The 25,144-nt window shown below is 46.1% G+C and overlaps 3 protein-coding genes across 4 annotated transcripts; 2 read left to right on the forward strand and 1 right to left on the reverse strand.

Annotated features, from left to right (window-relative positions):
* Positions 1 to 1,406: 1,406 nt before the first annotated feature.
* LOC136484760 (cysteine-rich receptor-like protein kinase 29) lies at positions 1,407 to 4,542 on the reverse strand. Of its 2 annotated transcripts, none has more exons than XM_066481717.1 (7): positions 4,387 to 4,542; positions 3,962 to 4,101; positions 3,602 to 3,863; positions 2,784 to 3,012; positions 2,538 to 2,694; positions 2,245 to 2,436; positions 1,407 to 1,669 (listed from the first exon to the last, which is right to left on the reverse strand). In XM_066481717.1, the coding sequence occupies exons 2-7, from the start codon at positions 4,097 to 4,099 to the stop codon at positions 1,664 to 1,666; spliced, it is 984 nt and encodes a 327-aa protein (XP_066337814.1). In that variant the 5' UTR covers positions 4,100 to 4,101; positions 4,387 to 4,542; the 3' UTR covers positions 1,407 to 1,663. The 2 variants fall into 2 exon arrangements, with proteins under 2 accessions (XP_066337814.1, XP_066337813.1); XM_066481716.1 differs by having other exon boundaries at positions 2,784 to 3,015.
* A 5,214-nt stretch (positions 4,543 to 9,756) lies between these two features.
* On the forward strand, positions 9,757 to 10,446 carry LOC136484762 (non-specific lipid-transfer protein 4-like). Its single transcript, XM_066481718.1, has 2 exons — positions 9,757 to 10,125; positions 10,213 to 10,446. Exons 1-2 carry the CDS (start codon positions 9,804 to 9,806, stop codon positions 10,227 to 10,229), a joined length of 339 nt encoding a protein of 112 aa, XP_066337815.1. The 5' UTR covers positions 9,757 to 9,803; the 3' UTR covers positions 10,230 to 10,446.
* A 4,685-nt stretch (positions 10,447 to 15,131) lies between these two features.
* LOC136484763 (disease resistance protein PIK6-NP-like) lies at positions 15,132 to 16,640 on the forward strand. Its single transcript, XM_066481719.1, has one exon. It carries the CDS (start codon positions 15,475 to 15,477, stop codon positions 16,492 to 16,494), a length of 1,020 nt encoding a protein of 339 aa, XP_066337816.1. The 5' UTR covers positions 15,132 to 15,474; the 3' UTR covers positions 16,495 to 16,640.
* Positions 16,641 to 25,144: the final 8,504 nt, after the last annotated feature.

Below are 25,144 nucleotides of genomic sequence, written 5' to 3' on the forward strand. Positions count from 1 at the left end.
ACGTGTGGGCACCGGAGGCCGCACCGGAGACAGGAGTTTCAAAGAGGGTGTTGGAGGCGTTGTAGGCACCGGTGGTGTCCGGTGTGCACCGGACATGCGCACGGGATGTGCTATAGTCCAACGACTAGTTTAAGAACCGTTGAAATTCGATCGTTGCAATACACATGTCCGGTGCGTGCGCAGCATCTTTTGGGCAAATGCTAGCTTGGCTTGGTGAGCTATGTATATATGGGTTGGATGGCCATTCGAATGTGCTGAGGTCTTTGTGAACCCAACCACGTGTATAGGTGCCCAAGAGAGCTACTCGACTCACTTGCATAGTTAAAGTTGCGATTTGGTGTGAGATTGGAGTGATCTAGCGCATTTGCTTGAGAGAGATAACATCTAGTGGCACTAGGGGCTGGTTAGCAAGCTTGAGGGCTTGTGACTCTTGGAGGTTGTCACCTCCTTAATGGCTTGGAGGCTTCATGGATCCGTCGTAGCATGCATGGAGGTTGTGCGGTGGTCCAGAAGGGATCGCATTGTGAGGGGTGTTATGCTCACCCCTTAGGATATCGCGAAGAGCAACTCTAGTAGAAGCGAGGTGTGAAGAGTGTCAAGTGGTCCAGCGGAATCAAGTGTGAGAGCTGTTGTGTGAGCACTCCTCGAGGCAAGAGTGTTGGCTTGCGGGCCACCGCTAGCAAGAGGATCGACGACAGCCTTGGGCTTGCCTCAACGAGGATTAAGTATTGGCAAACCACCGAACCTAAGGATAAAAGTCACCGTGTCAACCGGTCTTCCCGTTGGTTTGCAATTCCCTAGCATAAGCTTGTATTTACTTGTTCATACTCACACTTGTGTTGTTGCTCTTGTAACTAGTTTGCCTGTGTAATTAACTAGTTGCTCTCTTAGATTGTATAGCTAAGTGGCCTCGCTTAGTTTGTATAGTTAAGTAGTGGTTGCTCTCTAGTAAAGTGTACCTTTTCTAGTTGATTAGTGCTAGTGTAGTGCTAGTTGTGCTTGCTTTGTGCTTATGCTCACTAGTATGTGTAGGAGTTTTTCATGTTCTTAGTTGACTAGTTGTATAGGTTTGTGTGATCCTACTAACTAGAATTGTTTAGGTGAGCTCCCACTAGCTCTACACCTTAATTGCCTAACTAGGATCTTTTGTAAGGTGCTTGTGTGATAGATAGAGGGGTGCAGTCTTGGCTAGACCAATTAGTTTAATTTCACATTTGTTTTAGTTAATTAGGGCGATTAAGTGTTAGAAAGGACTATTCATCCTATTCTAGTCCGCCATCTCGACCCTACACTTATAAACTCATAAATGAGTGCAAAGGCTGGATTGAATTTTCCTTTATCTAAAAGTCCAAAATTTGGAACGTTGCAAATGTTTTTGTGAGTCCACCACAGTAGCAGATGAAACGTTACGATATGTTGTCCAGTCATTGTTTTCATGTAGCATAGCAACACAAATTTATTTTAGGATGACATCAACAAATAAGACTTCAACATTGTCACATCTCGAATAGATAGAAATATAACTGGAGAGCCAGTTACTTAGTCGCCAGAATGATAGATTCAGAAAGGATCTTGGTTTCAAAGGAAATTTATGTCATATATTGATGTCGGAGAAGGTTTTACTTCTTCTTGGACACCAGTTTATCCTTGGAAAGACCATGTTTCAAGCCTGAAATTTCGTATAGGATGTTAGTACCCAGAAAGATAGCATAAACTATATGGTTCTACCGATGTCAGGCTATTTGAGTAAAAGCCCAACTTTTAAATCAAAAAATGATAGTTCAGTTGCGAACTTGAGATGAGACCTTGGTTTTGAAAGAAATTAATTTGGACCATAAAGAAGGAATGTCATTTCGCTTGACAAAAAGAGATGAAAACATTTATACACTGAGTTTAACAAGTGTCTCCGCTTCTTTACAAACACTCGGTGTAACCAACTTTGATTTTTTTTAAACGAGAATTAACTCTGCTTTTATAAAGAAAATGGTAACCATACAAAGTACGCTGGGATTACCAGCACAAATGAAAGCATCAAACAGTCCTAAGATACAAGCTAGATTTCTGAAACATCATCAGAATGCAGGATAGCACTAGGATGAAAGTAACCAACATTGATTCGGTTTGTTTTAGTTGGCAACCTTTGCAACCAAAAAAAAACTTTTCTTGAATATCTAACAGAACATAAATGAAATTAGATGATCTGAACAGAGATCATCGGTGTGACGATGTCTCAAGTGTTCATACCTGATTAAAAATTGGTACACGTTTCCCATTGAGTCTATCAACAATGTCCACTACAGAAGGCCTCTTTTTCCGATCAGCCTCCACACACTTTAGCCCAATTGCAATGCACGCTTTTACTTGCTGAAGGCCATTTGGATCTAGTTTTGGGTACTTGCGTATTATCTGCTCATCTGTCTTCCAGTTTTGGTGCACCTACAAAATTGGATGATTTAATAATCCTTTGTGATAGTTTATTAATTGAATGTATGGAAAGACTCAAAACCAGATGTTTGAACCAAGGAAGGCTGTCTTACATTGTCGACAAATTTCCTTGCAGCTCTGTCTTGAGCGTCAGAGACTGCACAGTTCTTCTCTCTAGTCGTGATCTCGATAATAATCATGCCTAAGCTATATATGTCTGACATGGTGGAGATTTCACCTCTGTATAAATATTCCGGAGCCATGTATCCACTGCAAGTGTTTATCAAAGAACCAAATGTCCTTTACTTCATATAATTAATTTGAAGAGAAAACATATTCCACAGTTTGTTTCGACTTACTTATGCCCCTTAACATTGACTGTGTACATCCGGGTCTGCTCTTGTCCAAAGAGTCTCGAGAGACCGAAATCAACAATCTTCGGCACGTATTTATCATCCAACCATATAGAGTTAGGCACAAGATTCATGTGAATAAGGGGGCCGTCCAACTCCTTATGAAGGAAACGTAGACCCTGGCAGATCCCCTTAATTATTCTGAATCGTGTGTCCCAGTCAATTGAACTATTGTCTGCTGAAGAAGTACAAAGTAAAGAAAGTACTAATGAACTGTATGTATTCTAAGAAAGTATTTATTCTCCAAAAGTGTGTATTTGCTTACAGCAGTAGCAATGAACATTCAACCGAGGCAATCGGTTAACAATCTGAAACTATGGTGGTCTGATCTATTGGGCGGAATGCAAACAGCTAACCCGGAACATAGAAACCAAATCATCACATATACGACATGGAACATTTGGAAGGAAAGATGCCGACGAGTATATGACAACAGAGCACTAACGGAGATGCAGCTAGTGGCTGTAATAAGGCAGGAAGTGGCTGTGCTCAGGCAGGCGATGCCGATGCTAGACACCTAACAGGCACGGCTTGATTTCTATCTTTTTCATCCTTTCTTTTTCTGTTTTTCTCCCTTGTTGGGTCCGATGACCTTAACTTCTAATGTACATTATTCAATCTCCTACTGAAATGAAAAGACAGAGCACCTGCCATTGCCCTCAAAAAATGAATGAATATTGAAAATAATAGTAGCAGTTCTTCTAAGACTAGTAGGAACAGTACAGAAAGAAAGACAAGCATGTTGGGTAGTTCATATAACATACCATAAATGTGATTGTCGAGACTTCCATTAGCTAGATATTCGTAGCATAGACAGCTTTCGATCATGTCTACAATTACATATCTTCCACTATGCTGAATCACTTTCTTCTGCGCTTCATGGCAGAATCCAACCAGCTGCACAATATTGTCGTGCTTAAGCGCCATAAGATTTGCAACCTCGTTATCAAATGTAGTGCCAGGTGCCACTGGCGCGTTTTCAGCAAGCCTCTTCACAGCAAGCACGCCCCCATCCGGTAGAACCCCCTGTTTAGTCACCAACGAACTCACCATGGATTACTAGTTCAAGGATTTTGTGCTGCAGAATGTCATGTTTTAGCTAGTTCCAGGGTCCAATCGTATACCTTATAAACTGTTCCAAAAACAGAACGGCCAACTTCTTGGTTAGCAGAGAAATCACTGGTAATCTCTTTCATAAAGGTTGCCGGTAGGTTCGTTGTTGGTAATGGTAATGTACTCGTAGGAGTCTGTTGGCCCGCCATTTCTGATAATTGAAGTAGCTATACAGTTAGGACCTGCTACAAATCAAGGCTTCTAAAACACACCCCAAAGATGCAAAAAAAAGATTTGCTCATCAACCGCAGATACATACAGCTGGAACAGGATTTATTCTTCTAAAACCATTCTAAAGCAACCAAAGCTTCTTTTCTTTTAGATTCAGATCACAAGCTGAAAATTAGGGGGGACTGAACTGAATGTACATAAACAGCATAAATCACAGGCGCAAGCAACACTGAATTCAAGTAACCGAACTCTTAGGAGCGCTAACCTGGAGAAGAACGGATGAAGGATACTAGCTGCAGGGAACAGCACTTGAAGGAGCACTAACCGAAGGAGGCTGAGGTTCTGAGATGGACGCCTCCATTATTGCTGCAATGTAGGAGAATAAAGAAAGCAGACAGAAGCAGGTACCAACTGTCTACAAAGACAAGTTGACTTGACCGAAGCCTCAGATGCCCAATGAGTCAGTCAATGGCAATATGAGAGTATATCGTCACGCGCTTTTGTGATGCAGGGTTGGTAGTACGTACCATGAACCTTCCACTGCTATGTGCAAATATCTGAAATCCCCCAGTGAAGATATCCATAAACTGACCTGTACTGAGACTAATGATGGATATCCGATATTATCCGTATTTGTGAAGATACAGTACAAGGTTAAATTATAGTACATCATTTATATGTCCCTGTGACTAATGACTAATAATGATATTAGTTTTAATATTACTGAGAAGTACCTATTGAAACTATTTACAGGTAACGGCTTATGATAATAATTTTAAGACTAATAATGACATATAAGATTGGCCTAATTAACTTTTAATATAATTATGACATTAACTTTAATATGGATTATTTTAATTCAAATTATATGACCAATTAACATAGTTGTCAGAGAGCGGACATTCCACTTTTAGAAGTTGAAACTATTCAAATTTGTGTCTATGGTTAATTAATATTATTTTTTAAAGTATTTAAAGATATCTCTAGGGATAACAATTGAATTGTTTGCGACTATCTAATTTTTAGATATAATTAATGTGATTTTAATGATGTATATCCCTGTTGTATTTTTAATGACTAGTGATGTACTCATAATCAATATGACTATTGATTCATAATTTATAACTTATATGAATGGAGTGTAGTATACTCATTTTCATTTATCGCTATATATTATTTTTTCATAAAATTACTGAAGGATGGATACTTATATAAGCAACAAAATTGAACAGATACCTATCTGCGAATTTGGGCGGTGTTCAGGCAACAACTGAGCTGAGCACTGAGGATACGCCGACACCGAGGGAGACCCCCAAGCGACTGGCCAGGTTCATCAAGGAGGTCCAGATGGACCACATCCCGGCGTCCAAACACAGCGAAGTACTGCTCATGAAGAAGATGGGTTCCTGGCACCATCAGCACCGACTTCCTCTGCGGCCAAGCGTTCATACAAATCCTACTTCCAAGGCACCTGGGCATCAAACGTCGAGGCACTTGATGAGTTGTTCCTAGCATCCAGGGCAATGACTGGTGGAGCAGCTCGCCGGCCTTCGGCCATGGCGCCATAGGCCCGCACGTAGTTTAGGTTGATCCCAATGGATCCCAAAGTTGTCATAGTCAAAATGTAGCCCCTTTGAGGTATCGTCCAGGCCGGAAACGGCCTCTCTTGTATTTTAAAACTTCTATCTTCTTAATATAATGGTACTCAATGCTCTTGCGTATTTGAGAAAGAAATCCAAACTTCTCAATTCATTTCTAGGGATATTGGGATCCTCATATGATAAGGATACTAGTAACATCTATATCCAATTCCATGTGAATTCTATTGATTTCCCCCGAAATCGCGTGAGCTCTTTACCAAGCTTCTCTAGGCCCATAGGATATATGCATTTGTTTTATGTTGCAAGGGCGTATGCAATTACTTTTTGCCTAAAACATTTTTATGCAAATTTTATCCATTTTTACCCCAAACTTATAGCTTCTAGGGCTAGGCCAGCTTACATTTGGTATGCTATATGAACATATGCAATCATTTTAGAAAAGAAAACGTTATTACTAAGTAACACGAAACATGTGCCATGAGAAGGTAGCAAAATTGGTTTCACTATTTTAAATTAACAACTTAAAAATTAAAATTTCCTTTGTTGATATTTTTAACAAGTTTGATGATAAAATTTCAAAGCTAGCAAAATTTATTCATGATTTTGGAGCAATATTATTTTTCTATGAATTTTGCAAGATGATGAACTCAAGTGTGCCTATTGTGCCCTGACAAATTTAATCTTCATGGCTATCCCAAAATTATTTATGTGCACTTTAACATTGTGCTTCCTCCGTCTCAGAAAGAATGCAATTCTAGCATAGTGTAATGTTTTAGTATCTTATTGTCGGTATTGTGAGAACCGACAAGTAAATTTAGCGCCGCACTGCTCAAGGGAATCTATGGGGGCACGTCCAGTGCCGGAGACTACGAGTACGTGTTCCTCAGTTCAAGTGCTCCAAACGATTTACAATAGGGGGTATGCAAGCTAGGGTTCTACGGATAGAAAGCAAGAGGCAGAGGAATTCCATCTCATCTAGGAAGAAGGCTCGGCTCCCCTTATATAGCCATGGGGCCGGGTTACATGTAGAGATGAAGGGTTCTCCTGATCCGAGTGGACGAGAGCCCGAGGGGAGGGAGAGCTGATAAGCTTGGGCAATTCAGCCTGTCTTGTCCTCACTTCTATACGCATGTCCGGGTATGGTCGTCAGGGTCTTGCTCCTCACGGCAAGGCATGGCGCGTCGTGGTATGGTCGTCAGGGTCTTGCTCCTTACGCCAAGGCATGGCGTGTCGTGGCGTCATTTGTGCCGGCCATGGCGACACTGTGGGAATGGTAGTTGTTCACCAACTCCCCTGTGTGGCATGGGCACGTATGTAGTGGACGTCGTGGTCTCAGTCCTGGCACCCGTGATTCTGGAGTGAAGCCATGGTGTCGCTGTATAGGGAGAGTGGTTGTCCCTTCGTGGGCTGCTTACTCTCTAGGTTGTGGCCTCGTTGCCCCGACCTCTCGTGGTCGGGCCGAGGGCATAGGATTTGGCCGGCTTCGGAGGGAGCTGGCTCCTGGTCGTGATTCCCATACCGTAGTGGGTATGATCATACGTCCATCCATCAGGTTGGGTTTGGACAGTGCCGAGCCACGCGGGGTGACATAACCAAGCCCCGGTGTTGTCTGTCAGAAAGGTATGGTCCGAGGGGTGACGCTTTGCCCTAGGGCCTGTCATTCTGGTTGTACTTCTCGTACCCGGTAGAGTGCGCACGCGTGCGCGTCCCGTCCGGGCATGTGCATTTAATGTGGCCACCCACCTCTCGTCCTTTCCGAGCGGTCGAGGTGGCCGTGCAGTGCATGATTGGGAGACGGAAGAGGTCGAGGCGGGCCTCGTACGGCTCGGGAGAAGAGAGGTCGAGGCAGGCCGTGGTTTGTTGGGCCTCGGCCAGCTTGGTCGTTTGTCTTGGGTACCCGGGTTACGTACCCCTGACATTTATGTTTGATCAATTATATATAGATAAAAAGTATCAATATTTATGATATCAAACAAATATCATTAGATTAGTTACGAAATGTATTTTCATAATAAATTGATTTAGAGTCATAAATGTGAATACCATTCCCTAGAAACTTGGTCAAACATGAACTACTCTAACTGGCACGCAACACATAGTTGCATTCTTTTTTATAGAGGTAGTACTTAAAAGTTCTGTGATGAGGTGGAAACTTAAAAAAACATTGTCTTCGAAGTGGTTTACACATCAATAACAAAAAAGAACTCTCGAAAACAGAGGGAAGATAGGAGGTTGGGAACTATTAACTTAAAAACACAGAATAAGGCTTTGCTAATGATGTACTTTTAATATTCTCAACAACAAATAAAATGTGCCATGAGTTCATCTTTGTTCTTCACCAAAAGCACATAAATCTTTGACCGGGCATTCTGTAATTCATCATGCCTATAATTGGATTTTTTCCTCGAATACACAGGAAAACTACGTATCATTGTATTATAGAGAGGAAAAAAAGCCTGAGTACATTACCATCTCATGCCGGTACCATACACGAGAAGGTTGCGACACTTATAACATTATCACCTACAAGACATATGATGACCGACAACCGGGCACCTAACCAAAGGTCCGTACCCCATCAAACCGAAGTGCTAGGAGCTTCTTAGCTCCAGTCAAGCACCACAGTTTGTACTCATCTCTAAATTGTCTCAAGACCTCATTAACAGATGGAGTAGCTCCATCAAAGACACATAATTGGATTTGGAAACCATCTTGCCAACATGAACACAAAGTTTCCTTCTTGCTAAAGTTCAAAACGTAGGTTAAGAATGAGAGAATTTTTTAGAAGAAAAAAAATATGAGTCCTCATCATTTGCTTGTGTATTAGGTGCACAGAATCGCGGAGAAACTCTACTGGAGATTTATTGTAACAAAGCAACAAAGGTTGTTACCGTACAAAACAGGAGCAGGGGAGCAGGGGAAGAAGAGGCAGAGCAGTTCAAGAAACAAAAAAGGAAAAGAAAAAACTGAGAGAAAAAGAAGTATTAGCAGAAGATACATGAAACTACTTTTGAATATATTAGAAGATTTGGCTAGTTTTGCTTATTTGTGAATATGTTAGCAGAAATTACATCATTATTTGTTTACTGGTGAAGCCGAATTGCATTTAGGTGTGGAACCAGACTTGCGTCAACAGTAACATTGTCAGTTAATGAAATAAATCATAAAAAATATGAACACTCATGTAAAGGAGTACTTAAGCCCCATGTGCAGGTCACTGCAAGGAAAGTAACCTTACTGGCTAGCAGTTTCTCAATGGTGGCAATTCATATATGTATAGTTTGAAGTGCCACACCCACTAGACAAAATAGAATAGGCACCTTCACAAAGATTTTGAGTGGCCAAAAGCCAGTAACTTTAATTATATGTGAATAGTTACGGATGAAAATTTATTGAATACAATGGATATATATGATACAAATAGAGAGAGTTGTTGTTTTTTGTTTCGAATTCAAACACGGATATTGTCAGATGTGTCAAACAAAGATCGAATAGATAGTCTGGTAGTAATAGAATACTACATATTTATATCAAATATTCAACTTTGAGTATATTTGGATTTGGTACGAAGATTGAATATCTACATTCGGATATAGACGGCTCTGCTAGAAGGGGGCATTAGTATTCTGTGGTTACAGATAAATCCAAACCCTTTGAACCAACAGACGTGAGGAAAAATATGGATGCCACATCTCATCCTTATGTGCCGACATACGAGCGTGCTCGGGTGCCTTGGACCCATCGCCCAGTTTCCATTTTACTAAGAAGCATTTTGATCCGGTTGATGGCTTAATTATGTCGCATCCACACACACTGAGAATGAGAAGGCCGGCTACCGCGCGTGCAGTGTGCTGTCCAATGCAGAAGCCCACTAGCTAGCCGGTTTACGACTAATCAACAAGTGACCACTCACTAGCCAAAGTGGAGACAACACTAACAGGAACGCAAGTGCTGTGGTACGGTGCATGCAATCAGTGAGTGCCAGGTGCTCACTCCCTCAGTGTCACCAGCACTATATAATAATAAGAAGCACCAGCCTTGTAGGAGGCCAGCAGCAGCAGCAAGCAGAGGTTAATCACCAATGATGAGGCCACTCCTTGCTTCGCTTGCTCTGTTTTTTGTGATCGCCGGTGTGGCGCATGGCGCCGGGGAGTGCGGGAGAGCCTCCGCTGACAGGGTGGCGCTAAGGCTGGCGCCATGCGTCTCGGCCGCCGACGACCCACAGTCGACGCCGACCAGCAGCTGCTGCTCGGCCGTGCACGCCATCGGGCAGAGCCCCAGCTGCCTGTGCGCCGTCATGCTGTCCGGCACCGCCAGGGCTGCCGGGATCAAGCCGGAGGTCGCCATTACCATCCCCAAGCGCTGCAACATGGCCGATCGCCCCGTCGGCTACAAGTGCGGAGGTACGCCACGTGTACATGCATATTTCAATCAAGAATATATACACATTTGTGCATTCGTTCTCACCTGAACTTGTTTGACTTTCACAGATTACACGCTGCCCTGACGACATCGTCAGCGAGACCGTGTGCGAGGGATTAACAAGGGGTGATGAATGCCATGCAAGGCGTTGTGTTGGAAAAATCGAATCCGCTAGAATAAATAAGTACGTGGACGACGGGCTCTTGATGTATCACTGGACTTTGCTTGTCTTGTATGTCAAAAATAATAAATATGTTCCGTTTATCTAATATAAGAAAAATATGTATTGCTTGTTAAGCTCATTGCACTATACCATGACACATACTACAAAATGGCAGATTTGGTATCACGCGCCAAAGATCCTCCCAGAGGCACACACACTATCTCACGGGACTGATATTACAGCGAGCATAAGTTTAGTCATCAAAGAGATTTATCGACCAACGTAATCTTTAACGATCGATGACAGTCTGTCGATTCAATATTCACCATTTTTGCAACGATAATGAACTGGACCAGCCAATTTTTTTTAGATTACACAGTACAACACAGACGCTCACAATGTATGGAGATGAACTATCAAGTCGACCATAATATCAAAATAAAGGTGACGGAGAGAAACTGGTCTCAAGAAAGGTCAACAAAGTTTCAGCTATTTCAACCGGCCGGCAAAAAGAGTTTTGAGGTGCAGACGCGGAGACACCTCATAGCATCTGTATAGACCCAGATCTACACATTTGGTCAACGCTCACCCTATACAATTGATTTTTTTAAAAGAAAGTTTTAGACTGGGATTAGAGTAGTTTAATATATTAGGGACCCAAATATGTAATTCCATAATTTCAGGATTTAGGAGAGAATATTGTGATAGTTTAGTGACCGCCTTTGTAATCCATATGTCGGTTTCACATTGAAGTGCCACATTAGCTAATGACTTGTGATGTGGCTATTTTCGACCATGATTGGGGTAAGTAAATAGTATAGCGACTTTTTTTAAGGGTCAGCAGAGTTCCCCTACTTATTTTTTATACATATGAAAGGGTATATTTACAATTTACAAGGCTTGTAAAGCCCAAACAGGGAAAAACTATTTGGGCTATGTAACACCCTAAAAATTTCTCTATTTGAAATAGATGAAAATTGAATTAATTATGCAATTTTGTGCTCATAAAAACATAGGAAAATAAAAAATTTCATTAATTTAAAATTTATCATAGGAATTTACCAACATGGTTGTGCATACATGCCAGTGCATTTGATTTAATTGGTTGAGTGGTTCTGATTAAAATTCAAAATGGTTTAAATTGTTTTTGAAAATGAATTTGAAAATGGCTTTGAAATAAAAGAAAAGAAAACTTGAAAATAAAAGAATTTAAAAAGTTGTAAAATTTACTTTTGGAAAACTTAAAAAAATTGCTCATTTTTATTTGACTTGAAAAGAGTATTTTAAACCATATTCAAATTCGATTTGGTTTATATTTGAAATTGGTTTTGAAATGAGAAAAACAAAAAAAAGAAAATGAAAAAAAACTGCTCTCTCTATCTCCCTCCTCTTTCTTTTGGCCCAGCCCGGCCTGCTCCTCTATCTTTTCCCGCGTGGCCCACTCGCCTTCTTCCCTCCTCCTTCTTGGACCGGCCCAGCAGCCGCGCAGGCCGTGTCCCCGTCCCTCTCTCCGCGCTCTCTCTCTCATCCCAACCCCGCCTCCTGAGTCGCTGACGAACCGAGCCCACTTGTCAGCTGTCTCCAACCTCCCGCTCGTACCCAAGCTGGACACCGCCGCCGTCGGAGTCCGCTCCACCCACGTCTTCGCGTTGTGCCGTGCACCCCACGCCACCCCGCCTCTTAAAAGCGAGCCCCGTGTCCACCGCCTCTATCCCGAGCCCTAGCATAGCCGCTAAGCCATCCTGTGCCCTAGCCCCGCCGCCCGAATCTCACCGAGAAGAAGCCACCGTCGCCGCGTTGCTTAGCTGCTCCTCCGTCACAGTAAGAGCATCCCTGAGCTTCGCGTAGAGTTCTCGAACCCGTAGAGCCCCTTAACTCCCTCTGTTTTGGTCTCCCCCGCGTCGCCGTCGCTTCACCGTCGCCATTGCTCGCCGCTAGCCATCTCTGCTCGATCTTAGCCACCATAGATTGCCGAGTAGAGTTCGCCATCGTCTCCTCTTGCTCTATGTATCTTTCCCAAGTCGAACCATGACTCGTAGGCCGTTTTCCACGTGCGCCATCGTCTTCGGCCATGGCGCCGCCGTCGGAGCTCGCTGTCGACCACGCCGGCGTCTCTCTTCCCTTCCTGTCTGATCGGCGGCATCGATCTTAGATCTAACGGCCGATATCATGCCATACCGTTTCATCCTGTACTTTTGCTTAAGAGTCCCTGCAGTTTCGCGTAATTAACCCGCCGTCCACTGCCTTTCAGAAATAATTCAATCCAAGCCCCTAGATCTTATGTTTTGACCCCAGTAGTTTTCCAAAAACAAGCCCCGGTCCATAGGACTATTTTAATTTAGTTTTTAATTATTTTTAATACGAAATTGATTTCAAAATATTTATAAAATTGCCACTATATTCATTAGGCCATATCTTCTCTGTTTTAACTCCGTTTTGATCCATTCAAGTTGCGTTAGATTCGTAATTGAGTAATCTACATGTTCATCCTACTGTTAAATATATTTTCAACTTTTGGAATTCGAGGTTAGATTTATTCTATTATTTTATTAAAGGAAATCTTGTTTAATTCATAACTTTTTCGTTGTAGCTCCGATTAGAGTGCTTTTCGCGTCTGTGTGTTAGTAGTAACGTGTAGAACATCTTTAAAACCTTTTTACCTGTTGTTTATTATGTTTGGTGTATTGTTCTAATTTAGATCTATTATTTTCTTCATGTATGATTGCATGGATGCTTGTGTGGTGCTTTATGATCATGTCTAGTCGGTGAGCTTTGCGTTGGTGATATAAAAGAAGTTGGTGATCCAGAAGAAGTCCTTTGGAGGTTACAATTCAATAGAAGAAGGATCTAAGTTTAAGGCAAGTCTAGCATGGGATCATCCTTGTTGTCCAATTCACCTTAATATCATTTTAATCATATGCATGTGTCTACCTTAACAACCGTAGTAATTTTTCTAGCTACTTGATATCCTGGATTCCCTATCACCTATGGGTTATTGCATTGGGTAGTATTATGCTAGTGCTCAAACTAAAGCCATGATCTTGTAACTTGACTAATGGATTATGCAATAAACATTAAAAAATGCTTTTTAGCAACATGGAATAAGGGGGCTAGAGCATTGGGCTATTTTATGGTGCTCTAGATTCCTCTCCCTAAGGACTTATCTGTAAGTGATCATCTGGGACTTACAGTACAACTGTGAGGGCTACATGGCTATGGCTTTAGCTCAGTCCAAGAACTTTTTCTAGTTTGTTAGAGGTTACCTTTATGGCGCAAGAGGTGTGTGTTTCGGGTTGGATATAGTGCGGCCTCTGTCCGTCAGTGTATAGGCTGCGCGTTATTATGCCTGTCGGAAGGGGAGCCCTACATTCGTAGGGCACAGAAACCTAGCGGCCCTAACTTGTTAGACGAACCTTTGAAAGACTTCATAATGAACCCTGCCGATCTTCCTTGGTAGTGGGTTAAGAGGCTCGCGACCTCGGGCGAAAGGGTAAATCACGACTCACAGTGAAAGTGTACAACCTCTGCAGAGTGTAAAACTGTTATAACAGCCGTGCTCACGGTCACGAGCGGCCTTGGAATCCTTACGGAATAGATGATGAACACTAATGATACTGATAATAAAGATGTTCATTAATGGTTAATTGTTTATGCTATTCATTGTTCATGTTTACCTGATCATGTGTTTATATGGGCTTGTAATAAACTTGTTGTTACTCAATTGCTAAAATCATGACTCATTAAAAGCTAATCGTAGTTGAACCAGTGCCAGCCTTTTGAGCCTCATGAACCCCATGTTATATTTGTTGAGTACGACATGTACTTACGCTTGCTTTATTTTTTAGTTATTTGGATAAAAATCCTGGATGGGTACCAGATTGCTAGAGTTTGGAGGAATTAGGCTCGTGATCAACCAGTCAATTGTCTCTGTGGAATTGGAGTCTTCACCCGAAGATCGGAGTTGTCTTTCCGCTGTTTGTTGTCTAAGGTTATATTCTTTATACTAAGTACGTTATATATTGAGCATTGTCTATTGATATTACCCTTATTTATAGCTATATGTGAGATTTGACTTCCTGGACTCACATATGGTGTGTATCTGGTTTTGTTCTTAAAATCGGGTGCTACAGGCTATAGATATGCAATTTCACAGTTCAAGGACCTGGTTGACGACATAATAGTTTATGGATCACTAGTGTAATTTACTCTTTATATTTACTAAAAAAAGTTGAATTCAACAGGAGAGGTGCTACATCAGCAGCTTTAGATTGAATAATTTCACATCGTTTGAGATATGCAGTCAATCAATTACAGAGGGTCACTATGGGCATTTCATATTTTTTCTATTCTACTATAAAACTAGAAGCCACTTTACCAAATGATTTTCTAAAAAGCTTTAGGTGTACAAGAGAAACTGTATCTTTAGAGAAGTCAGACACAACATATGTGAATTCTCACTAGGAGACATTTGGTAGAGAATGTTTATACTAATTATTGAATGCTAAAACACTACGAGGAGATTCTAGCACGAATAAGAAAAGCTATTTGGCTTAGCTAACCACAATAGAATTATGTACTCCCTCCGTTCCAAACTATACGACACTTTGACTTTTCTATATACATAATTTTTGTTGTGCACTTAGATATACACTAAACAGTGTATTTAGAAAAGTTAAAATATCTTATAATTTGGAAACCAGTAGAGTATAACAAGTGGCGTTCTTTTAATTATTATTATGAGTTCTTTTCCATGAAGCACACATAACACATACTGATCAATCTGTCTCCACTTGACAAGAAATATTCTCTTTTCCAAACAGGTTACAGGTCCACATCATCAAGGTATGACATAGTTGCAGAAACACCACTGCACATATGTAAAACTGAAAGTTGAAGGGCAAAAGGGGGGCGACTGTGTTTTGCTAGTCAACGGCTAAGTTGATATATCAGAGATCCAACTCAGCTCACGGATCTGGCCAGGCATGACTTGCTTTGCAATGTCCCAAACTCCCAGTTGACTATGTTCATGCCTAGCTGATATCCCCATCTGTTCCCATCTCTAGATGCGCGGAGGTTGCACAATTCCTCCGAGCATTAGCATCACTAATCACTAGCTGCTACCAGAGACAAACACACACTGGAGTATCTGGGAGAGACAGGGGAAGCAATGGCAGACCTGGCAGTGAGCTTGGCCAAGTCGGTGGTGGAGGGGGCTGTGACCAAAGCCCTGGTGGCGATTGAGGAGGAGGCAACGCTGCGGCAGAGCACGCAGAACGACCTGGCGTTCATCACCGGTGAGTTCCAGATGATGCAGTCCTTCCTCAATGTCGCAGATGAGGAACACGCCAGGAATAACGTGGTGAGGACCTGGGTGAGACAGGTCCGTGACCTCGCCTACAATGTGGAGGACTGCATTGAGTATGTGATCCACCTGGACAAGGCGTCAGACTGGTATTGCCGCTGCCTCCCAGGCTTCATCAGGCCGGAGCTGCCGCTGGACAAGGCGGTCGCTGAAATAAAGCTGCTCAAGGGCAGGGTTGAGGAGGTGAGCCTTCGGAACATGCGCTACAACCTCATCAGTGATTCAGGTTCCAAGCCCATCACGCAGCAACAGTTGGTGCCTGGTGCTTCTGTCGGTGCCACAACATTTGACATGCTCGTCAAAGCAAGAGATACCACAAAGATGCAACGAGGATTAGGAGATCTGACCAAGTTGTTGATCACCAAGAAACCTGGTGGAGACCTTGGAGTGATCTCAGTGTGGGCAGCAGGTGGCAATGCTGATACCACACCCATCATCAGGGAGGCTTATGGCAAACCAGAAATATGTGACAGCTTCAGATGCCGTGGCTGGGCAAAGCTGACGCACCCTTTCAATCCCCATGAGTTCCAGCGGAGCTTGCTGATTCAGTTCCACACAAACTCTCGCCTACAAAAGAAATCGGGTGTAGACGTTGGTACCCTCAAGAGATTGGAAGTGGTTGCAGAAGGCGAACTTATTGAAGAGTTCATGGAGCAAATGAAGGAGAGGTACCTGGTTATCCTGGAAAACGTTTCCAGTATGGTAGAGTGGGACACCGTCAGAGCTTACCTGCCTGAAGAGAAAAATCACAGCTGGGTCATCATCTCTACTCAGCAATCTGAAGTCGCCAGGCTGTGTGTTGGAGATCCATGGCAACTGTGTTGAGACTAGCGGTCTCAGACAGTGTGGAGGAGGTGGAGGCCTCCGCCCGCCAGGCGCTGCCCGCAGGCGGAGGCTCGGGAAACAAGCACGACAAGTGGGCGTGAAGGGAAATGGCACATAAAACTAGGGTTTCATTCATTCATTATGCAACCAACCTCCCGTACTGTTACAAGTGTTCCCTATTTATAGGACTCAACTACTTCTTGACAGAATTTATTACAATGCCCCTCAACTGCTACAGTACATTCCTGGAATATTCCGCCACCGGTCTCTCGTTTGCGGGGCAATCTTGCCATACCGTCTTCAAGTAATGGGCCTCCATAAGCGGCCGGCCCACCGTGCCTCGGTCTTCGGCCCAGAGGCCTAGGTTCCCGACGCTGGCCTCCGTCTTCAGGGGCGCGCAGCTGCCTACGCGAGTCTCCGCCGGTCCGATCGGAGACCTCATCCGTAAGTCTCCGCCCGGCTGCGCGGGGGCCATGCTGGCACGCTCGCGCGGACCACGGGCGCCTACGCTTAGGTACCTGTACACACTTAGGCAAGGTTGTTTGTTTGATTAGTTCGGGGGTAGGGCGGCCTCCGCCTTTAGCGCCGGAGACGCCCGTCAGCCGAAGCGGGGCGGAGTCCGCTTGAGCGGCCGGAGATTCCCGTGTCCGGCCCGGGCGGAATCCGCGACAAGCTCGCTGAGCCTCGTGCAGCGCCCTACAAGCATAGCCAGGAAAGTTCCTTTAGTCCACGCCAGGTCTCCGCCCTAAGATGGTCGAAGACGCCTTGGTGACACTTCGCCGTCGGAGGCCTTCGCTACCCGCCGAGGCCGTGTTACAACAGTTCCCCCCTTTAGAGACCACGGTTCGCCTGAGCGTGCCGTGAGCTCAAAACGCCTTGACCAAAGGCGTCCGCGGGGGCGGAGGCCACACACATTGGCGTCTTCGAGCGAGGCCCCGCTACTTCCCCCCTGGCCCACTCTGGCGCGGCCGCTGGTCTCGTTGAGAGTAGCCGTTGGCAGCAAATCTAGCCGTTGTCCTACGTTGTGGCCGTTTACTCCGTATCGCTTTCCGTTGTATACGTTGCGACTTCTTCGGAGATGACCGTTGTGCGGCAGGCGAATTCTCCGGAGATGACCGTTGTATGGCGGGAGCCGAACCGCCCGCCCGCGGCCTATATAAGGGCGGGGTTGGTGGTGGGGTCCCCCCCCCCCCCCCCGCATTGCTCATTCGCTTTCCTTGCCTCTGAGAAATCGCTCTCTGCTCTCTTCGCTTTTGCCTTTGCTGCTTTCGCGCGTTCCGTCTTTCCGCCTGCGTCTTGCGCCTAGGCTGCCATCGCGGTGGCTTTCTTTTCCGCCTCCGCCCATACTCGTCGGCTCGCCTTCTTCGGACCCTATCGCCACCTTCTCGGCGTTAGGGCCACCGGCTGGGGTGCGTGTTTTGAGGAGTGCATGCTTGCCTCCGCCTCCGCCTCCGCGTTAGAATTTGAAAAGCTAGTGGAGGAGGATTTGGGGAGTGTCACTGCGTTCGTCGGAGACCTGATCGCTGCGGATTCCAGAGACATGGCGATAAAGTCATGGGATTTCGGCCCTTCCTCCATTACTGAAGAGGTGGTCACGGAGATGTTGAAGGAATCGTGTTTTCCTTCTTTGAGGGTAAAAATCCCTCCGCCTGGCCAGACTGTTCCAGAACCGGAGGAGGGATATGCGGTGGTGTTTCGGGACTTCTTCACCTGCGGCCTCCGCCTTCCTTACATCCCCTTCCTCCACCGGGTGTTGGAGACCTCCAATGTCCAGCTCCATCATCTGACTCCTACTGCCTTCCTCACGCTCAACAAATTTTGTTGGGCGTGTGTTTCTTATGGTGCCGAGCCGGATGTGGACACCTGCACATACTACGAGCTGCAGAAGCAGCCGAAGAAGAAGAAGGAGGTGCGGGACGACAAGGAGGTGGAGGTGACCTATCAGTATGGTAGTTGCACCTTTATGTTGAAGAGGAACCAAGGCGTAGACCGCCTGGAGATTTCTTTTTGCCAGAAGGGCAAGTGGGACCACGGCTGGCTTGAGCAATGGTTCTACGTGAAGACCTACGGGGTCCGCGGCACTACCGAGGATGGTGTGGAGGTCGCGGAGTATCCATTGACTTCAAGAATGGAGGAGATGGCGCCGCATACGCGTGTGGATCCGCCGGAGGAGATGTCTCCGGCGAGGGAGGCTTGCGATCGGGCTTTTGCGGTAGCGTGCCGTTACTCCGGGGGCCGCGACCTGGTGGAGGAGATTATGGCCTCCAACTATTGGCCCCTAGGCAAAGACAACCCAGCCTTTTGGCTGGAACAGGTGAAGGTTCCTGTTTTTGGGCCGGAGGCCGGGATTCCGTTCCCCCGCTTCGGGTAGTCTTTGGGGGAGGGGGTGACAGAGGACAGTTTCGTCTTCGAGGTTGAGGAAGCCGCCATCGGGTTGGTTGGCAAAATTTCCGAGCATGAGTACATGTCTCGGAGAGCCGTGGCAGGCACCATGCCGTGGCTCAATCGAGTTTTTGAGGAGGTCGGGATCGTCTACCTGGAGCGCGAGGTTCCCGCCGAGGTCCTTGCTTCGATTGAGAAGAAGAAGAAGAAGAAGGCCTTTGCAAAGAATGTTACAGCGGAGGCCGAGTCCAAGAAGAGGAAGGGCGCCGTTGTTGCTCGGGCGCCTGCGAAAAAGAAGAAGAAGAGCGGTGCTCTAGTGATCGCGTCGGACGTGTCTTCGGCCGGTAGTGCGGGCGTTGCCTCCGCCCGCAGTGAAGATGTTCAGAGCTCCTCCGTCCCGTTAGTGGACGTGCGGGTCACGAGCGTAGAGGATCGCGGCTCTCCTGAAGCTTCGGTGTGCCCTGTGAGCGGCGCTGTGGGCGGTTCTAGGCGTCCGGGGGCCAGCGCTGCTCCGGCGCGCACCTTGCATGGTGCTGTGAGTGTCGGCGAACAGCCGGAGGCTAGCGCCGCCGATCCTATGCCCGACATTCTTGGCGGGCTGTATTCAAGTTCTGAAGAGGGTGCGGAGGCCGTCTTGCGGCATGCTCCTTCGTCTCCCGCCGTTGTTGCGCCTTCGCCAGTGCCAGTGGCCGCTGTCGGGCAGCCGACGGCCGTGCTTGCTGAGCAGGCCCCGGCGGCTCAGTCTTCTTCGAGTCCTCCGCCCGCCAGGCCGCTGGCTAAGGAGAGCCGGCCCTTTGGGCCTTCACCGCATGATATGGCGGAGACTTCTGCCCAGGGGGCTCGGCAGGCGGCCCAGCCTAGGCTTTTTATGAGTAAGTTTGTTTGGTGCACATTTTTGTGTTTACTGTCTTCGCCCGGTTTATTTGTTTATGTATTGTACCAAGTGCTAATACCGTGTACTTGTTGCTTTGTAGGTGATGTCATGGCTAGACTCCTCACCCCGGAGGAGTGAGCGGCCGCTACCGGCGTCAGGTTTGGTCCGGGGCAGCCGGGGCTAGTGGCGCTGGGTCCGAGTGAGTATAGAGTGTTTTTATCTTACTCGTCTTTTGGCCTGTTGTTATTGCCTATTTCTAATCGGCCCTCTGACCTGAGTTGTTGTTGTTGTTTTTTTGCTATGCAGGCTCCTCCGACACTTCTATCTTAGGTTGGGAAGAGTGCTATCTTGGGGTTCTTGGAGACGTCGGAGGTGGTCTCTGGCGGTTGGTGTATTTATTGTGAGATTTGCTTTTCTCACCTTATTGTTTTGTGTTTGTTTGTTCTTCTTTGAACAGATCGCTTCAAACAGCGTCTGAGGGACATGGATTTCTTCCAACTTCTCCGTGTTCATCTAGAACACCAGAGCTTGGTGCGTCTTTGGTGGTTTTGCCTTTTTTGGTGTATGTTCGCCTTTAGACTTGTTTTTGTTTCTGTTGCTGATCACCTTGGTCTTCTTCTTTCTGGTCGCAGGGGTATCACACGGCCGTTGTTATGGAAGAGCGCTGCACTAGAGAGGTCTCCGACCGAGATACTGCGATTGAAGCGCTCAAGGTGGAGAACGAGCGTCTGGAAGGTGAAAAAGGGGGTCTGTCCAACTCCCTTGCAGCTCTCCGCCTTTCTCTGGCGGAGAAGGAACAAGAAAAGGATGCTTTGAGGGCCGATCTCGCCAAGGCCTAGGATGTAGAAGTTTTGTCCGCCGAGCAGGCCCGTAGGGCGAACGAGTTGGCCGAGGGTCTCCGGCGAGAGCTTGCCTATGAGAAGGAATCTACAGCTGCGGTGGGGGAGCAGCTGTCTTTGACGACGAGGCATTTGGACTCGGTCAAGGGGGTCCTTGCTACAACCGTTGGCCACTACCGGGCCATCGTCTCCGAGTTCGGAGGCGAAACCTCCGCTCCTCCGGAGGAAGACAGCATGTACGCCCTCGCCTCCTGGCTAAAGCATCACCTTGCGAAGCTCCCCGGTCTGATCAATGGCTGCACGGACTACGGGGCGCTGGCGGGAGTAGCGAATTACGCTAAGCTTTTGGTGCACGGCGGGTGTACGCATACCGAAAGTATTCCGGAGGGAGCACTGCCGGGTCCGGAGGAGCTGGGTGAGACTTCTCTTGGTTTGCGAAAAACCTTGAGAAATTTCATTGGGTACTTTTGGGCTCCATTTGGGAGACCTGCTACCCGGAAACTAGCAGAGGAAAAGAGGGCGAAGGTATTTCTAGTCTTTGTAGCCACTATTTTTGTCTCCTTGCTTTTTGCGGAGCTGCAAAGGCTTTTGTTGCCTGTGCCCCTGATACTTTAGCCTTTGCTATAGGATGCGCAGAAGAGTCTTGCGGGCAGGCCTCCGTCAGTTCCGCGCTCCGTGACCGCGGCGGTGCCTCCGCCACCGCTGGCGCTCCAGTGGGCGCTACGATCGGCGGTGGTGATGGTCGGAGGCCGCAGGCGCCATGCCCGCCCATAGTTGATGCAGGCTCTGTTCCAGGGACTTCTGCTGCGGCTGATGCACCAGAGGTCTAGGCTCTTTGTAGCACTTAGTTGTTTTGGCTTGTATATTGTAGTCCAGTTGGACTCTTGTAAATAAAGTTTATTTTTTTTCTGAATGGTTTTGTGGGAAATTTTAACCTTGCGCAGGTTCCGAATCGGGAGCCTGCGCAAGATGTTGCGCCATTGACTCTCTACAATGATGGTATTTATGTGAGCGGAGAGCTTTGGGAGTATTGGCGTTCGGCCTTTCCCCGCAGCGTTGCGCGCGACGTGTTTGAGTCAGTTAAGTTTGACATAGACGACGAGCGCGCTGGGTTTACTCGCGCGCTTGCTTGGCGCGGACCTCCGCCACAATAGTTAGGATTTTATTGTAAGTTTGTGTCCTATAAGAATGCTACTTGACGTTTTATGGAATACAAAACAGGTTAACTTTCTTGATTGTTTGTGCGGGGGCTTTAGTCTGTTGTGCTAGTTTACATATCTCGTCTAGTCCCGAGCTTGCACACCATTGTCCTTTGCTTGGGCGAACGTGCGCGATACAGAGGTGGTGCCCAGGACCTTCGCCCCATGTTCTCTCCTCTGTGCTTGCTTGATGGCCGGGGTAGAAGTGTTGGCAGTTTTTTGGCCGGCGGAGGCGTATTTGAAGTCCGCCTGGCGAGGCTTGCTGAATCGTTGTGTGATCCGATAGGAGGTTTGGCGTAGCTTGTGCAGACGGTGGAGACTTTTGGTATTTCTTTAGTTGGGTGTTTTAGCTGTCTGGTGGTATGGGCCTCCGACGCTGCACACCCGTGGGACATGTTTCATTTGTGGAGATGGCAGGTTAGATCTCCGGCTTTCAGGGGATGTTACGAGATTTCGTGCGATATCCCCCTTCTTCCATAGGCCTACGCTGATCATCACCGTGTCGTAGTTCCTGTCTCTTTCCCCACTGTCTCCGACCGTCTACTGGTGCCTCCGACTTTACGAGTTTTCGTACAATATCTACGGCTGACTTAGATATCTAAGGAGACCCCTGCCTCCATGGCCGTTGCTGTGGCTTGTGCTTGTGCTCTGCCTTCTTCCCCCTTGCGCCTTGTGCTGACTGAGGCTCTAAGGGCGTGGGGGGAACCCGTTTTATAGCGGGGTGGTGGCTTTTGGTTATTAAATTTTTGGTACGTTGTTTGTTGGAACGTATCTTGGCTTTAATGGCCTATATCTTGCTTGAATTATTCGTGTCTTTTGAGATCTTTTGAAGTAAATAGGCCTAGTGCCTAAGTGACAGGGTTTTGTCAGACCTTTTCCTCGTTTTGCTGTTTTCGATGGCGGAGACCTTCTTCCTGGTTCTAGCGCCATAATGGTGTTGCCCCTGATGGTTGGGGTGGTTTTTTTGTTAAGGTCGGAGGTCTGTTTGGCCGAGGTTGTTTTTGCCTTGATGCCTGAATTTGTTCAGGTCTTCGTCAAGGTCGGAGGCCTGTTTGGCCAAGGTTTTTTTTGCCTTGATGCCTGAATTTGTTCAGGTCTTCGTCAAGGTCGGAGGCCTGTTTGGCCAAGGTTGTTTTTGCCTTGACGCCTGAATTTGGACAGGTCTTTGTCAAGGTCGAAGGCCTGTTTGTCCATAGAGGTCGTTTCAAATTGCCAATGCCTGTGGCCGGCGCTTTGAAAGGACCTGTGCTTATTTTTGTTCACCGAATATTGCGGCGCTAGAGCTGGCCGCTTTCGGTTTTGAACTTTTCCAGCGTTCTTTTGGGGAATTACCTCTTTATACTTCTAGAGGATTTTTACATTGAGCCTGCCTCGTTAAAAACCTCACCTCCGCTTGGAGTTCCCCTGTGAGGAAAAGAGTACATGCTCTTTTACATTTTTTGGGTTTAAGAGAAAAAAAACTGAAAGGTAAATGAACGGAGGGGCCTCCGCTTATTATTTGCGGAGGTTGCCCTTTGGTACATTGCCTAGATGTAGTATCTGCAGAGGCTATCAATATTCCATGTGTGGGTTGTCGTGACACCTTCGCTGTCGGTCAAGTGGAAAGAGCCCGGGCGGCCTGCTGCCGTTGCTGTGTATGGGCCTTCCCATTTCGGCTGCAGTTTCCAACAAGTTGTGCGTTGGGTTTTCTTCTGAGTACGAGGTCTCCGTGTTTTATGTCTTTCCTAACCACCTAAGAGTCTCTCCACTTTTTGGTTTGGGACTGATATTTTGCAATGTTTTCGACTACTTCCAGTCTTATGGCTTCTATTGTTTCTTTTGCATATTCTTCATCTTTCAACATTAGCTGTCTCGTTGTGCGGAGGCTTTCGTGCTTGATTTCTTCTGGCATCATGGCCTCTTCTCCATAAAGCAATTTGAATGGTGTGAATCCTGTTGTTCTTGAGATAGATGTATTGTGTGACCAAATCACTCTGGGTAATTCATCTACCCATTTTCTTTTGCGTAGGCCCAGCAATGTTTTTGATATTGCTAAAAACACTATTCTATTTGCTCTTTCCACAGCACCATTGGACTCTAGGTGGTATACTGAGGCGAAGGCTAGTTTTGTCCCAATGCTTTAGCAGAATTTTTGAAGTTCTCTGAATCGAATTATTTTCCATTGTCTACTGTCAGAATCCTCGGTACACCGAATCTGCAAATGATGTTTTGCCAGAAGAATTTTCTAACAGTTTCTGAGGTTATCTTCGCCAGTGGCTTTGCTTCTATCCATCTTGTAAAATATTCTACTGCCACTACTGTGAATCTGTTTCCTCCTTGGGATGGTGGTAATGGACCGACCAGGTCCATACCCCATCTTTGTAGCGGCCATGTCGGAGGTATAAGCTGGGTCTCCAACGATGGTTTTGACTGCCTGGGAGAGAATGTTTGGCATGCTTTGCATGTTCTGACTGTCTGCTCTGTATCTTGTATGTGTGTTGGCCAATAAAAACCTTGCCTTATTGCCTTTGCTGATAATGCTCTCGAGCCAATGTGCGACCTGCAAATTCCTGAGTGTATTTCTTGAAGCAACTCTATGCCTTTGCTCTGTGATATGCATTTGAGGAGAGGCTGGACTACTCCTTTCTTGTACAGTGCACCATCTCTGATTGTGTAATTTCTTGCCCTGGCCTGTATTCTTGCTGCTTTTGCTTCATCTTCTTCGGTGGTTTTGCCTTCTAAGAATTCTGTTATCGCCTTTCTCCAATCTTCATTTTGCAGGTGTAGTATGGGCTTAGGTGTCTTAGATGTCTCCGCAGTTGCCGGAGACTTCAGGATCTGGTAAAAAGTGTTTGGTGGCAGTTGCAGGTTGTTTGCCGCCGCTTTAGCTAGTTCATCTGCCTCTGCATTTTCTGATCTTGGGATGTGCTTCAGGGTTAAGCCCTCGAATCTCCGCTCCAAATTTCTAACAACGGATAGGTATTTGATGAGTTCTGGCTCTCTTGCTGTGTATTCTTTCTCTACTTGGCCAGTGACCACTTGAGAATCTATTTTGACTGTCAATGTTTTGGCCCCTAGGGCCTTTGCTTTACTGAGCGCTAGGATCAGACCTTCATATTCTGCTATGTTGTTTGTTGATTTGAACTCTAGCCTTGCTACGTATTTCAGTCTGACACCGGAGGGTGCCGTTAGGACAGCGGAGGCTCCTGCTCTGGCTTGGCCCCAGGCTCCATCCGTGAATGCTATCTAGCCTTGAGTGGTTGGTTGTACTTTGGGCTCTGTCAGAGGTGTCCAATCTGCTACAAAATCGGCTAGTGCTTGTGATTTGATTGCTGTTCTGGGGACATACGAGATACTAAACTATGATAGCTCTATAG

Source organism: Miscanthus floridulus, chromosome 10, assembly GCF_019320115.1.
Source record: "Miscanthus floridulus cultivar M001 chromosome 10, ASM1932011v1, whole genome shotgun sequence".
Taxonomy (NCBI): domain Eukaryota; kingdom Viridiplantae; phylum Streptophyta; class Magnoliopsida; order Poales; family Poaceae; genus Miscanthus; species Miscanthus floridulus.

Excerpts from the sequence above, each read along its gene's own strand:
- LOC136484760 (XM_066481716.1), bottom strand. The coding sequence starts at position 4,099 with ATGGCGGGCCAACAGACTCCTACGAGTACATTACCATTACCAACAACG. Across the intron at positions 3,016-3,601 it reads TCTCGACAATCACATTTATG|CAGACAATAGTTCAATTGAC; the intron begins GTATGTTATATG and ends GTACTTCTTCAG. Across the intron at positions 2,695-2,783 it reads GTCAATGTTAAGGGGCATAA|TGGATACATGGCTCCGGAAT; the intron begins GTAAGTCGAAAC and ends AAACACTTGCAG.
- LOC136484763 (XM_066481719.1), top strand. The coding sequence starts at position 15,475 with ATGGCAGACCTGGCAGTGAGCTTGGCCAAGTCGGTGGTGGAGGGGGCT.
- LOC136484762 (XM_066481718.1), top strand. The coding sequence starts at position 9,804 with ATGATGAGGCCACTCCTTGCTTCGCTTGCTCTGTTTTTTGTGATCGCC.